Source organism: Stegastes partitus, unplaced genomic scaffold, assembly GCF_000690725.1.
Source record: "Stegastes partitus isolate 25-593 unplaced genomic scaffold, Stegastes_partitus-1.0.2 Scaffold1040, whole genome shotgun sequence".
NCBI classification, from domain to species: domain Eukaryota; kingdom Metazoa; phylum Chordata; class Actinopteri; family Pomacentridae; genus Stegastes; species Stegastes partitus.
This window is the reverse complement of record NW_007578771.1, coordinates 120,858-135,550: the sequence shown is the minus strand read 5'-3', so window position 1 is coordinate 135,550 and position 14,693 is coordinate 120,858. Positions and strand designations below refer to the sequence as shown.

At 41.0% G+C, this 14,693-nt stretch overlaps 1 protein-coding gene across 2 annotated transcripts in view; it reads left to right on the top strand.

The window, feature by feature from the left end:
- The first annotated feature begins 2,330 nt into the window (after positions 1 to 2,330).
- The window catches only part of vps50 (VPS50 subunit of EARP/GARPII complex), a 127,231-nt gene continuing 114,868 nt past the window's right edge, over positions 2,331 to 14,693 (top strand). For both annotated transcript variants that reach the window (XM_008295360.1, XM_008295358.1), the window contains exons 1-4: positions 2,331 to 2,476; positions 2,989 to 3,057; positions 11,534 to 11,656; positions 12,543 to 12,614. In XM_008295360.1, the coding sequence (XP_008293582.1) occupies positions 2,444 to 2,476; positions 2,989 to 3,057; positions 11,534 to 11,656; positions 12,543 to 12,614 (297 nt within the window). In that variant the 5' untranslated portion in view covers positions 2,331 to 2,443. The remainder of the gene's footprint in view (positions 2,477 to 2,988; positions 3,058 to 11,533; positions 11,657 to 12,542; positions 12,615 to 14,693) is intronic.

Here is a 14,693-nt window from a genome sequence, read left to right as displayed (position 1 = left end):
AGAATCAATCAGGATAGTGGATTTGATTTAATTGAAGCATTTTAAATAATTTGGCACTTATGTGAGTTTTTTTTAGTTTTTTTTCTTAAATAAATGACATTATAGGCAGATCAATATGTGTTTTACAACATCGTCATCACATGGCAACAAGACAGATAATCACACTGTTATATTCATTCACAGGTGAAGGGGAATGAATTTTCTTCTCATATTGAATTATAAAGTGTAGCTTATCACGGTGCTCCCTTGCATAACAACAAGTAGTTTATTAAATCCAGCTCTAATTTTAGCGCATGAACTGACCAACTGAGTGTGCCGTGTCTTTGTGGTGGCATCTCCGGGTAGGGGTTGCCATCTGTTCCGTCTCAGTGTATGCTTTAAGGGAGGCTCCACACTGTGGATGACTGCCTGACAAACAACAGCGGAGTAAATTCACCTAAGGAGAGCGACCTCACCTTCATTTGACTGGGAAATAGCCTGAGGCATCATTAACCAGGAACTAGAGCTCACAGCGCCTGCTGTCTGCTGCATGCTGCCTGCTTTTAACCAAGTGCTGCTCGACATAACACCTAAGGGGGCAATTACAAAGCAGGCTTAATGGGTCTGCGTGCACTGTTTTTGTAATTATTTGGAACAGTTTAGAATGCAGAGCCAGGTCTAATTGCTTGCTTGGCAGAGATTGAGTTACATGACACTGGGTCATGGATGACATTGCATGACAATATGATCGGACTGGCTCATGAAAGCAAATGTGGTTTCTTAAAAAGTGCAGAAGCATAAAAACAATAAAAATGAACATATATGGTGGGAACCTGTTTAGGACCAAATGACATGTACTGAATTACAATAAGTAAACAACAAAATATATACTACAGACACACGCACAATCCATTGCTTAGTACGGGTGGCTGTTCCATAATATAAAGATGCTACATTCAAAATCAAAAGTGCAGCAGAATTATCATCAAACTGTGCCTGAAGTACAATTAAATCTTTACTACAAGTAAACATATGCAGAAAAGTGGCTTTATTCTCTATTATTGATTGTCTAATATTAGAATAATGTACTATTAATACACAAAAGTATGTTATATTATTCAATTAGGGATAGGCTCCAGCCCCCCTGCGACCCTAGTGGCGGTGTATAGATAATGGATGGATGGATTATTCAATTATTATCACTGATTCACCAACATGTAAGCCTCATCTATAAGTGTTGGTAAGTTTTGTATTTTCTACAAGTGAACTTGTGCAAAAATGTGGCTTCTGTCAATTACTGAAATAATGTAATTATTGTTATTATTATTACATAGAGTCTGTTATAATTTTGGATTATTATAATGATTCATTATCATGTAGGTTTTATATATAACCTTGAATCCGATTTCATAAGACGATCAGGTAATTCATGTTTATACTATAGCTCAGAACTGAAGTTTATCTGCTCAGCGTTCTATTATTGGATAGAAATTAAGCTTTGAAATGGTGACAGACATTCTGACTTGTCATTTTAGGAGAAGCATTGTTAGATTAATCTTATTGATTTGGGAACATGTACGGTTCATTTATAGGAATAAGTAAATATTTACTGCAAGTACACATAGGCAGAAATAGGCCTCTGTGTCATACTGATTATTCAATACTGGAATAACATAACAATATTACACACACTATGTTATATTCATATATTTGTATATTTGAGTCATTGACATATAAGCCTGATCTATACATAGAAATAAACTTTTACCACAAGTAATGCAGAAAAGTGTCAGCTGTGTTATATTGATTATCGAATACTGGAATGATGTAATACTATTACATACAGTATGGCATATTATCTGATTGTCACTGCAGATTCATTAACATGCAAATGTAATCTGTTTGTTTAAGTTCTATATTTACTACAAATAAATGTATACAAAATGAAGTGGCTTCTGTGTTCTGATGCCTTTCTAATGCTGGAATAATGTAATATAGAGACATAAAGTATGCCATATTCATTCACTATTAATTTTAGGATTTAGGCTTTTTGTTTGTTTTTACTGTGACACAGGTTGCTTTTACTCTAGTCTGTTTCTCCACTGACATGTTAAATTACTACCATCCAGTGGTGTATGGCAGCAGTACAAGTATCCCACTGTTAATACTTTCCACCATTTTTAAATATTTTTTTTTTTTTTTTTTTTTTTTTTTAATAACAAGAAACACATACTTAAAATTCCATCCAGACATTTTCAGTTTTGAAAGTCTGAGTTTGCGCCAGGTACGGTCACCTGATAAAAAACTACATTTCCCATGATGCTTTCCCGGGTCTCACCGTACCAGTCACGTGACGCTCAACTATGGCTACCCTCTCGTAGTGATGGAGGCGCTCTGTTGACAACAAGGCAAAACTGAAACTCTTAGCCATTTTATTTTCCTGCCGACATAAGTTGGACTTACGATGCAGAAGATTAAGTCTCTCATGGCCCGTCAGGTGAGTTTAAACACGTCTGTGAAAACTGAGCTGCCGGCCGTTTGTCCGTTTAGCTAGCATGACAGCTAGCTAAGCTAAGTGGCTAATTTGACAGCTCACCGTGTGGCTCATTAAAAGGCACATTCAGCCGGAGAAACAGCAGCTTTTAGCTGCAAAATCACAGCTACGACCAGTTTACTTCCCTTCGAAATGAGAAATTAAATACATGCGTGTAGGCAGTTACCCACACGCCCTGGGTGAAAAAGTGTGTCATTAGCCAAGCACCACAACAACTACAGGGTACAACAGTGGGAACTGGGCGGTTAGGGAAGTTCTCAGTTTGCACAGGCAGTAATGTTAGACTCAGTAGTTCATGACTGGACAAAACAGAGCATATCGCTTTCACAAATATGCCCGCTGCTTCCACTTTTTTGCTCTGTGCGGTAGTGTGCTGATGAATAGCAAGCTGACGGGAACAGCGAGATGAAACGTTACTAGAAGTTTGTTGTTTAATTTGGATCTTACTCTGACAGGGCCTGAAGAGCCCCCAGGAGAGCATGGCAGACCTGAGCCCTGTGGAGAACCTGAGGATCCCCAGCAAGGTAACCCTCAAGACCAGGCTGTAGATGTACAGTTTGGTGTGGTGTTGGCTGCATATTCTCTAAAATGTATTCTCTAAAATCTCTCTTTCAGCCTAAGAAAGCTTGATTAGATTCCACCACAGATAATGCTGCGTTCAATCAGTTAGTAGATCTCTACCTGCTCTGTGTGTATCTGGTTTTACTGTGCAGAGAAGTCTGACTAGTTCAATGTCATAATTGTGTGGCCAGAAAATTTCATGCAATCTTGCGTTCTTTTCACTTTGCAGTAAAGGTCAACAAAATCTGTACATTGCTGAATGTGCTACTGAAGCATCGTTTGCACTGTTTTTGTTGCTAAAGTCACAGTTTTGGCTGTATTATTTATTTAAAGTTCCACCAAACTCAGAAGGAATGACATCAGTGGTAGTGACACAACAAGGTTGAACATTTCAAAACTGTCTCTTGATGATTTATGCATCTGTACTTTGTCCACTAAACATTGTATTGCATTTCAATCTGCTCCTTGTAAGTAGCGTTAGATAAATCACACTCATAGTGTTTTCTGTAGTGTGAAGTGACTGAAGGCTCCCATTTATATCACTTACACAGACTTAACACCATTTACAGTGTGAAATATAGTCTGCTGTAAGAGCGTTTTAACATTTTGGCATGGCGGCGTTTGAAAATGTGATCAGTCATGCTTTGTCACAGGAAGCATTTGTCATTATCCACTTGTACAAATTGAATTTGTCGAGAGCAGATAGAGCAAAACGTCAGAGTGGCTTTATATAACGTATAGTCACTTACTTACTGCCACCTCAATGCACTGATACTTCTTGGCTTTGCTTTGACTTTGCCTCGTATTCATGACCTTCTACTAATGTGGCCGAGGACAATTTGGAAGGTGACCAATTCTATTCATTGCTGCCAGGTCCACTGAACCAGACACTTCATTTCTCTCCTTCTAGGGTCTTTATGTTTGATGTTATTTTGATTGGCACCCTAGTTTAAACTCCACTTTTTCATGTTCTTCCTATATAAAATTCCCTTTCATACATGCTTTGCTGATGTGAGGCAACTATTTGCTGTATGGTTTGAAGAATACTGCAAAAGATAAGACTGAACAGGAAGTGCTTTTTTTTTTTTTTTTGGCCAATTCACCAGAGAACGTTATGAAAGATCAAGCTGACAGTAATATCATTCAATGTGTTGTTTAATTCAAAACTCCTCATGGAAAAAAAAAAAAAAAGACAGAGCAGCAAATGATAAACACAGGCTGTCTCTTTAGAAAAAGTCAGACACGACAGGTTTATTCTGTCAGAATACGGCTGGAGCTCGTGATTGATAGCAGTGTGATTATTTAACAATCTAATCATTTTACCACATTGGTGTAATATGTTGCAGATATTACAGTGCTGCTGTTAGCTTCGTAAACAGGCAGTGACACACATCAGTCTCGGATAAGATAAGCAGTCGTTTTTTTCTCCGAGTGTAATTAGAGCCTCAATGAAAGCAGGCAGGAGTATCTCGAGACAGATTAGTTTATTTTCATAGGGATGCATGTCTCCCCTGGCTTTGGGATTGGTATCAGGTGATGTAGTCAAACTGGACATGCAGTAATCGAACACCTTTTTCGGTTTTGCGACCTAAATATTCACCCGTGTTAACAAAGGACCCAAGAGTGACACAAAATCTTAACACACCTGCGATATAAAGCAGCTTTTCATATACTAGGACAGAAAACATGGCCGGGATTTTGCATGGACTGCTGCTCTCCTGTGTGCACTGCAAACACCTGCCTATTGTGTGTTTAGCCAAAACACAGGGCATCATTGTTTGATGATATTATGCTTTGACTTCATTTACTTTGCTGCCGGGCTTCTCGGCTTACGGGAAAAAAATAGGCCCCGCACAGGCCCGGGCTTCATACACCAGTAGTCCTTCTTAATTAAAGGTGAATAATCCTCTCAGTCTGCCATCGCCGCTGCCACAGCAGAGAAGACCGCGCGACTTAACGTGCTGCTCCGTGAGACTAAGGTGCTCGACTGCGTGGATTATTATGATACTGACACTCGCTGATTGGAACCGCTGGTGTGTTTCCGACCATTGTAACCGTGATTCACATCATTTATCATCCTTCAGGAGCTGACAGCAACATCTGGCTGATTGTAGCGGGGGAGGACTGATGTGGGGGATGATTGACAAATGATGGTGTCGGATCCCTCGAGTCACAAAATTTGAGGGTTTGATAGTGTTTGAGTCATGAGAAGGGACAAAATAAATAAACTAGCTGACTTGTGTCTTTTTTGTCATGATATTTTAAATGGAATATCTTTGTATGTCTGACAAAACAGTCAATTTCATCATGTCAGCAAGACTTCTCAATTATTTTCTAACATTTTATGAACTAAACAATGGATCATTCAACAGATTACTCAATAATGAAAGTAATTGTTGCTCCAAAAGGTTAATATAGTCCATAACAGCCTCAAAACATATACTAAAACCAGTTTCAGAGTCAACTTTCTTCTTAGATACCTGTTTGTTCTGCTTGGGTGATTGCAGAAGATAATAAGCTTCAGATGACTGATACATATGTGCAATCTTATCTCTAAAGTCATATTTTAGGGCTGCAAGGTGGCTCGGTGGTTAGCACCGTTGCCTCGCAGCAGTTGCCTCGCCGGTTCGTGTCCCGGTGAGGACACCCGTGATCTTTCTGCGTGGAGTTTGCATGTTCTCCCCGTGCAGTGTGGGTTCTCTCTGGGTTCTCCGGCTTCCTCCCACAGTCCAAAAACATGTTGAGGTTAATTGGTGATTCTAAATTGTCTGTAGGTGTGAATGTGAGTGTGCTTGGTTGTCTGTCTCTAAGTGTAGCCCTGTGATAGACTGGTGACCTGTCCAGGGTGTCCCCTGCCTTCACCCTGAGTCAGCTGGGATAGACTCCAGCTCCCCACGACCCTAGTGAGGATTAAGCGGTGTATAGATGATGGATGGTTGGAAGTTGTATTTTACAGCCAGCGTCAGCAATTTGACTTAATCATGGGTTAGCTTTTTGTTCAGCATTAATAATAGTAATAATAATGATACATTTTATTTATATTTTTCCAAATGCTCAGAGACGCTGAAAGCTGAAAGCATTGTTCAATAGAAGACCACTAAAGCACAATTTTGCATTTGCAGTAGAATCCAGTTCTCAATCTTTTGTTAATGTTCCATTTTTGGGCAATTTACGTCATTTAGGAATGTAACTGATATATAAAACAGGTTGTTTTATGGCCGTATTTGTGGGTAGACATCATTTTTTTTGTCAGTGAGGGTCAGCCAAATTACAGAAGCTTTTGTTGATGGGAATTTGGCAAAACAATCTCAAAACAAAATAGCTAAAACAACTCATATACCACATGATGATCAATAGCGGTCTGCTTCATAGTTTCGAATGAAGCAAACCGCTTATCAGCATGCCCTTTCTGGTAGATGCCACTTACTTGAACAAAATAATTGATAAAAACTAGTAGATAACTGCAGGGTTTATTTCTGGCTCAATGGAGGTTATAAGTGTGTGAAATTATGGCAGAAAACGATGCATTTTCCTGTTATTTCCGACCCTTTGGTTAACAAAAATGTCCAATCCTTGAATAAATGAGTGAACGAAACTCCAATTAGCAAAAGTAATTAAAAACACTTTCAATTCTTTTTAATTTTGCTGCTGGCGATTTTTCTTTGGTGCCGGATATAAACCTCTTTGGGAGGTGCCAAAAATCCATGCAGGGGAAAAAAGGCTTTGCTGGGTCCTTTACTTGTATTTACATAAGCTTTGTATTTACATTTCTACCCACAGTAGGTTTATGAAAATTCATGTCAAAAGCGTTAATGTAACCCATAAAAGGAAAATGAATTCAGCTTTCGTCAGGGTGCCGCTTGTTTTCGCTGCAGGGCCACAGATGTCAAGCTGGTTATGTGTGCATTCAGAGGTCAGACTCTTGGCAATAGCATCAGTTCTCCCTCAGGGGAAGCCATTCTTTAATAGAAAATCTTATCCCTTTGTTCGCCTGCTGCTGTGTACCTGACAACCTTTCTATTTACATGTAAGTGTGGGTCACAATGAGACACTGACCTTAATTTAATACATGTTTGACCCCAATCAAGATGGCATTGTGACATGATCTCAATATTATTCATAAAAAACGTGGTTAAAAGTATGTGGTGTTCAAACCACTGGGTAATGGTAAAGACATTTGTTTAGTTTCATGTGTTAAACCCAACCTTTTTTCACAGAACCTGTAAATTAGCATTCTTTAAGTGTTTTTCATTTTTTTTGACTCTTCAAGCTGTTTTTTTTCCCAAAGCTTTGATGTTCTTGTTCCAAACTTCTCCCATTTTACAATCTTTTCTGCTCAAACCTGTTCCCCCTGTGTGAGCTTACGCAACATCTTTGTTGGTGCTGCAGTGTGTGTCTGTCGTAACATCATCATCCCTGTGGTGCCTTTGGTGGTTTCCATCTTTACACATCGTTATACTAGCATGGTAGTGACTGAACACAAACATGTGCTTTTCAGTGTAAAGTTAATGTTTCTAGATTTTGGACTTGGAACAACTTGAAAATGTCACCATGGGATGAAAAATGGTGATGGGCATTTATTTACCAGTTTGTAACATTTTTAATTTAAATGATTAAATACGTCATTCTGTGTGGAGTTTGCATGTTCTCCCGGTGCAGCGTGGGTTCTCTCCGGGTTCTCCGGCCTCCTCCCACAGTCCAAAAACATGTTGAGGCTAACTGGTGATTCTGAATTGTCTGTAGGTGTGAATGTGAGTGTGCTTGGTTGTCTGTCTCTAAGTGTAGCCCTGTGATAGGCTGACGACCTGTCCAGAGTGTCCCCTGCCTTTGCCCTGAGTCAGCTGGGATAGGCTCCAGCCTCCCATGACCCTAGTGAGGATTAAGTGGTGTATAGATGGAATAACAGACTAGAATTGATAATGAAAATAATGTAGTGTCATAATATGCGTGTGATGCAATGAAGAGAAGGCTTTATGTAACTTTGCTGATGAGGACAATGTTGGGAATAGTAGCTGATTGTATCCCAGAGGCTTCAGGTAAACTCAAGAGTATTTCTCCTACAGCCCTACTGTTTACGCTGCAAGTCCATACAGTGACCACTACCCACCAGCAGGGGTCACCCTCAACATTCAGACAAGCTGAGAGCATGCTGTTGCATTATTTCCTAAAATTGGAGGAGGAACATGATTGGCTGACTACCTCCTGTGTGCAGTATGCATTTTTAAAAGACAGGGCCTGGGGATAAAGCTGTGATGAATTCTATTCTAAAGAGGGCATGTTTGATGACCTGTCACTAGTTCACAGGATATTTTAAAGGGGAACACAGCTCACTTTGACAGTTCACAGGTGTTATGGCCTACGGACCCAGTCAGGTTTTGTAGATCAGCTATTGTCTAATCACACATCCAAGAGCCTGACTTTGCGCTCGAACAATAAACAAACGGCACGATGTCTCAGAAACAGAGCGTTCATGGTTTTGTGAACAACAGTGATGAATGAAAGGTGTAATAAGCACATACTTCCATGCAAACATTCAATAAAGCAGCAGCTGCTGGCTTTGATTGTATCCTAACGTCCCAGAAGACAGCCGTGTTAAACCCCTTGTTTAGCAGCAGACGAGGATGTAAACCGAGTTAGACTTGCATACATATTCAGAGTGATTACAGTGAGGAGGTTTTGATTTGCTCATCTAATGAATGATTCCATAGTGGAAATAATTGGCCCTCGTCTCGGTCTCCTCGCCCTGCCATCTTTCTCTCCCCCGTGTCTCACAGGATTTTCCATGAACCTCCTTTTGTTCATCCGCTCTTTTGTTTTAACGCGGGCCGCTGTGTTGTCGAGCACTTTTTTTTTTTTTTTTTGGTGCTCCCGCGCTTGATTTTTCCACATTTCAATCAGCACTCCAGACGAATATCCACTTTGATTCTTTGATAAAGCTCGTTAAACGTCCCGCAATTTGGATGCAAATAGATTTTCTAATTTCTGCAACGAGATGAGGATTTCATTAATTTGTGGAGGGGGGAAGAAGGGTGGTTTGTTTGTCCCCTCATCCTTCAAAGTGAAATTTGATCAAAGCCTTCACAGCGGCTCATGTTTCAGGTTTTTTTTTTTTTCCACGTGGGGCACAGGTCTGTTTTGTTTTGCACAGCGATAGGGAAGGCAGGGAGTTATTGAACCCGAGGTAGCCCTTCAATGAGTCAGTCACTTAAAGACGTCTCTACTTTTGCACTGCACTGCAGGTGGGAGACTGAGGCAAAAAGAGGAACAAGAGAAATAAAGTAACACAGTGGTGGTGAATTGCCCTAAGTGGCTTCACATGAGACACATCATTGTCTTTTGTTTTCCTCCCTCCTCTGTATTTGTCTTTCTGCTATAACTTCGGCTACCAATGACTCATCCGCCTCATCCCCCTCCTTCCCTTTTTTTTTTTTTTCCCACTTTCCCTCTCATTTGAGCTGATTTCCCACCCACCCTTTTGATCGCAGCACCACGATCTCCCACCTCTAACCCTCCTTTCCAATCTCACGCGCTCACCCACTCATTTCCCCCGGGGGGCTTCTCGCTCACTCCTTTACCTGATTCGACCATGGCAACGCCCGCTGGAAGACGTGTGCGGCGCCGATGCACGGACGCACACGTTAAACACGTTTTAATGCTTCGCTTCAAACCTCCCAGCTGCCTTGTATGAAAGTTATATATATGGCATTAGGGGGGGATTCACGTTTGTGTAATTGAATTAGATGAGGCTATATTTTACCATGCGCGTTAAAATTACTCACAGCAGCATTGCCTCTTAGAAATGTCACTCAGGGAGACACCGTGCCACCCACACCTCATCGCCCTGCTGCATGACTCTCGCTGATAGTAGCTGGGGAAAATATTTGTGCTTAGGCAGGTGTGTAACAAGGTTTTCGTGATCAGTGTTCGCTATCTCTTGACGGTGTTTATTTAATGGAGTATAAATGCATATAGGGGTACATAGATTGCATTTATCCCATAATTCCATATCCGTCCAAGTCCTTCTTCCTGAGCTCACGGCCTATTTTTAGCACCATTATGCTTTAATGTGCTGATCCCTCAATGTATTGATCCAACACAAAGCAGACGTTAGACTCAGCACTAATGTAAATAAAGGACTTAGACTCAGGGCATATGTAAGGATTCTACTAAGCAGGAGGTTTTTTCTCTGCTTTAGATGCCATGTTAATGTTTATATTTGGTTCACAGTATTTATTATTTCCAGTGTGGGCTTAGAAATGGCAATAGTTCTCGTAGTTTAATTGTAGCGACTGGACTTGCTTGAGTTTCTTAAAACCGTTTCACCTCTCATCCAAGAGGCTTCATCAGTTCTGACTGACTGGTTGAGAGTTCCAGATACTTATATCTTTTTCGGTTTCAGTTGGTGGTTTGCTGCTCCTCCCCCTCGTTATGTGAGTCCTTCGTATCTGGAACTCCTAACAAGTCAGGCAGAACTGATGAAGCCTCTTGGATGAGAGGTGAAACGTCTTCAAGGAACTCAAGCAAGTCCAGTTGCTATGATTAAACTACGAGAATAACCCTGACCTGGATGACTGAGAATCTAATCAGACCAATGGCAATAGTCTACATCGAAATATCTCAGAAATTGTTGTATGGTTTGATATGACGTCTGGTGCTCAAATAATGTGGTAATAATAGGAAGGGGTTTTATTTTAAAGCAAATTTTCCATGTATAATGCAAAAACACAGTCACCCCCCCTAACGTAACTGTATCTTAACTCATCAAGGCAGTCAGAAGGGGATGTGGGCTTACAACCCCTTCATCTAAAACTCTCATTGCAGCAATAAGCCTCGACGGATGCACAGCATGTTAATCAATAAGCCTCTGAAGTTTCTCAGAGATTCTCAGAAGAGGAATCTCCGTTCTTTTTTTCTTTTTTGGTCATCCGTGTATTCTTGTCTTTTCCTCTCATGGCTGCCTGCCAACCCCCATGACAGCTGTCCAACGAAACAAGATGCAATCCTCTGCCAAAGTTCATGATTAACATTTTTCTCCTTTATTTTTTTTCTGCTTCCAGTTCATCCCCCCCTCTTCCCCCTCTCCCTCACCTTGTCCCTTGTTCTCTGCCTCATTTATTCTTCTGGCCTCTCCTCACCTTATCCTTCACCTTTGTCCTTAAACTCCCATGTATCTCTTAGTTCTCCAGTCCTGTCTCTCCGCCCTTTATTGTTCTTTCCTCTGGCTGCTTTTTTCCCCCCGTGATGTTTTCATTCCCTTTCTCCGCTTTTTCTCAATGATCATATTTATTTTCATTTCTGGGAAAATGACGTCACTCTCTGTCTTGAACCTTTTTGTTAATGTCCCACTGTGTCTGGAACTCGCGAGTGCTTACGTCAAGGACATCTTTTAACTCTCCATCTTTGTCGCTGTCTCTTCTCGTGTGTCTCGCCTTCTTTCAGGAGGAGTTGCGGGAGCTGAGGGAGCAGCCCATCGACCCCCTGGCGGAGCAGGAGATCATCGACAGCATCGAGGAGGTCTACTTCTCCAACGACTCCTTCGACATGGTGCAGCACGAACTGGAGGTCAGACGCTCCGCATGAACGCGCTTTAAAATGACGACAAGAGACTTCCCCACGCCCCCTCTGCAAAATGATTCCATCAAACTCCACGTTTCAGTAACTTTGATAAAAGCAATATTGCATTCTAATGTGATATAAATATGGTTTATTGCGTTCTGAACCTCGTCTGACTGGCAGTAATAAAGCTCTTTCTCACCTGAGCTGCTGTCTCTTACACTTCTGCCGAGCCGCGTGCATACCGCTGACGTCCCGATTGATGGATTGCATCCGTTCAACAGAAGAAGGGTGTGAAATCTCATTAGATTTATCTTGGTATTGCTACACCATCTGAAATGAGACTCTCAGTCAAGGGGAAAGTAATTACCTATCATCCTTTGGGCCATGGATTTGTAATATCTTCTTTCCCTAGCAGAGTTTGTTTGCTGTTTACTAAATAACGTTCTCCACCTTCTTGACTAATCTGACTTATGATCTCGGAGTATATTTTTGGAGCGGATTCTTTTTGTTTTTTTTCTAAATGGAGGAAAAGCCGCAGCTATCTTCTTACACACCAGTGAAGCCAGCTTAAGCTCTTTGAAATGCCTAGTGAGATATCTTTGAAAAATTAAGATGCTCAGGAGTGAAGATTAGCTCTCTCGTGATAAATGAAATCCCTGCTATGGCCCTTAGCGCCACAACTTTTATACTGCCATAGTTCTATTTTGAATATATTTTTTTTTCTTCTGTTTAACACGCACAGAACAAGGACTTCCACGATGTCGAATGCTCGATGTGTCTGGAAGCTGTGCGGAGGGTTCTACAGATGCAGAGGTGTTGGGCGTTATCAGCTGTGTAGGAGGATGTATTGTAAAGTAACATTAAGGTTATGTGTTTGTGTGTGTGATTATAGAAACTCCCACCTGAGCTGAACCTGCAGGAGCTGGAGGAGTACCGAGACAAGCTCAAAAGACAACAGGCTGCAGTAAGTATCTCCCTGCTCTCTCCTTCACACAAACACACATGCAGACACACAAACGCACTATAGGCTGGTATTTAGTGCAGGAACTTAAGGGCTGATTTAGAGCGGCTTCAGCTTTTGTTGCATGTTCTGACCGTCCCTGCAGAGCCTCTTTCTCAGAGAAAATAGTCTTCGAGGTTGGTGCTTTTAAGTAGGACTCGACACTGACTGGTTAAACTCGGAGAAGACACCACCGATTGGTTTTAAAGAGGATAACGAGTGGCACTTTTTCTGTCTTTTTGATGTCCTCGTCACAAAGCAGTCTTCTCCCCTCTAGTCTCGTAGTGCACGGTGGTCTGACTGCACCTTATTATCAATCTGCTATCGGGGGAAAAAAACACTCTGACTTGTTTGTAATTTTTTGAAACCAACCACAATGGTCTTTGGCAGAGCTAAGCACAGAATGCGGCTTCTGTGTTCCCTTAGAATCGTGATGGATGGAATTGTTGGTGGAACATTTGCATGCTGGGAGGCGAGCGCTGTCATTGAATATTCACCCCCCAAAAAACTTTCAGCTTACTGCACGATCCAAATCCATGGCGAAATTTTAAATTTTCAGCGTGGCACGTTGCCGCTTGGAGGTTGTTGTTGTTGTTTTCTGTAGCAAAGTGGATTTTGAAAATGAGAGGTAGTGGAAAGAGAAGACAAAGCTGTCTAAAACGAGTAACCAGTGACAGGCTTGTACTCGCAACCTACATCCAGTGAGTCAGACTATTTCCTCTTTAACGTCGCCATGACAACGTATAATTCTAACCTACCAAAGCCCTCGTTGTTTCCTATGTGCTCGTACAACCGCAGCACTGACTAGTTGTTGCTGTTTTGGCGCTGTGTGTCAATGAACATCATCATTAATGGATTATAAGTTTGGAATCGTTTGTTGTTTTGTAAAAGTTTGACTATAAACACTTTGCCTGGTTTTTGTTGTAACAGCCTCCAGTCTGTTTTCTTTTTTCTTTTTTTTTGGTGAAATATGTGCGTTACCACAAACATGCACAGTGTGTAATTTGTTAAAGGAACCCCTTGTCTGAAGGTGCAGGACATTATTAAAAATAAAACAACTCTCTATGGTCCCTTCAGGAGCCAGATGTGCATCACAGGCAAGCTTTAATCATCTGTAAGGTCATAATTGAGAGACTTCAAGTCAAAAAATCCAGCTTGATGAATCTTCTGATCAGGCTCTTTGTGGCTGTTACTGATTAGTGACTTGTTGTGATTGTGTTCATCAAATGTGATGCTAATCACTGATTGCGTGTGGTTATTTTTACAACTAGAGCCTCTTTGTGTCGTTGTAAAAGTTGGAGTCACGATTCCATAATACACTTTCTTCTAGTTGCTAAATGTTTTATGTGTACTACCATTTTATCAGGAGCACTGTTGTCTCAAAACTAGATAAATAACTACGAGTCCAAAGTTTGTTTTGGACCTTGGAAACCTCAGCTGACCTCACCTTAAGGTTCATTTTATTTGCTTTTCTGGAAAATGGAACTTGTAAAAACTGCTCAAAGTCGACCATGCTGCCTTCCACTGTAGACAGACATTAGAAAATAATGATTCATAAAAAAACAAAGCCTGTAAAGCCTGTTTTCATTAACATAAAAGCTTTGAATTTCTGCATTTGCTCCATTACCTCATGGCAGTTTATCGTAGGCTTTTACAATTTGCTCTGCATCCCACAGATCTTAAATTCCTGCCCGAAACACCTGGTGTCCCAGTCATAGTCCCACTGCAGCTCAATGCACCGTATGTTTTTTGTCGATTGAGAATTTGGTGGTCTTTTAAACTACAAAGGAAGGATGCGGGGGAAAAAAACGAATTACTGATTCTGACCTGCGTTCAATAGCAATTGAGTTCTTTGTGTATGTTCCCTGATGGCGGCCGCATGACGTCAACGTCTGTGTTTTCTCCCACAGCAGGGCCCATTTCCATAGTGGCCATTATTCTGCGGTCAGTCAGGTACTCATAGTTCAGACCGGAGAGTTGTCAACAAACTCTATTTATAGAAGCATGTGGGAGAGCAAGCAACTCTTTTTTTTTTTTTTTTTT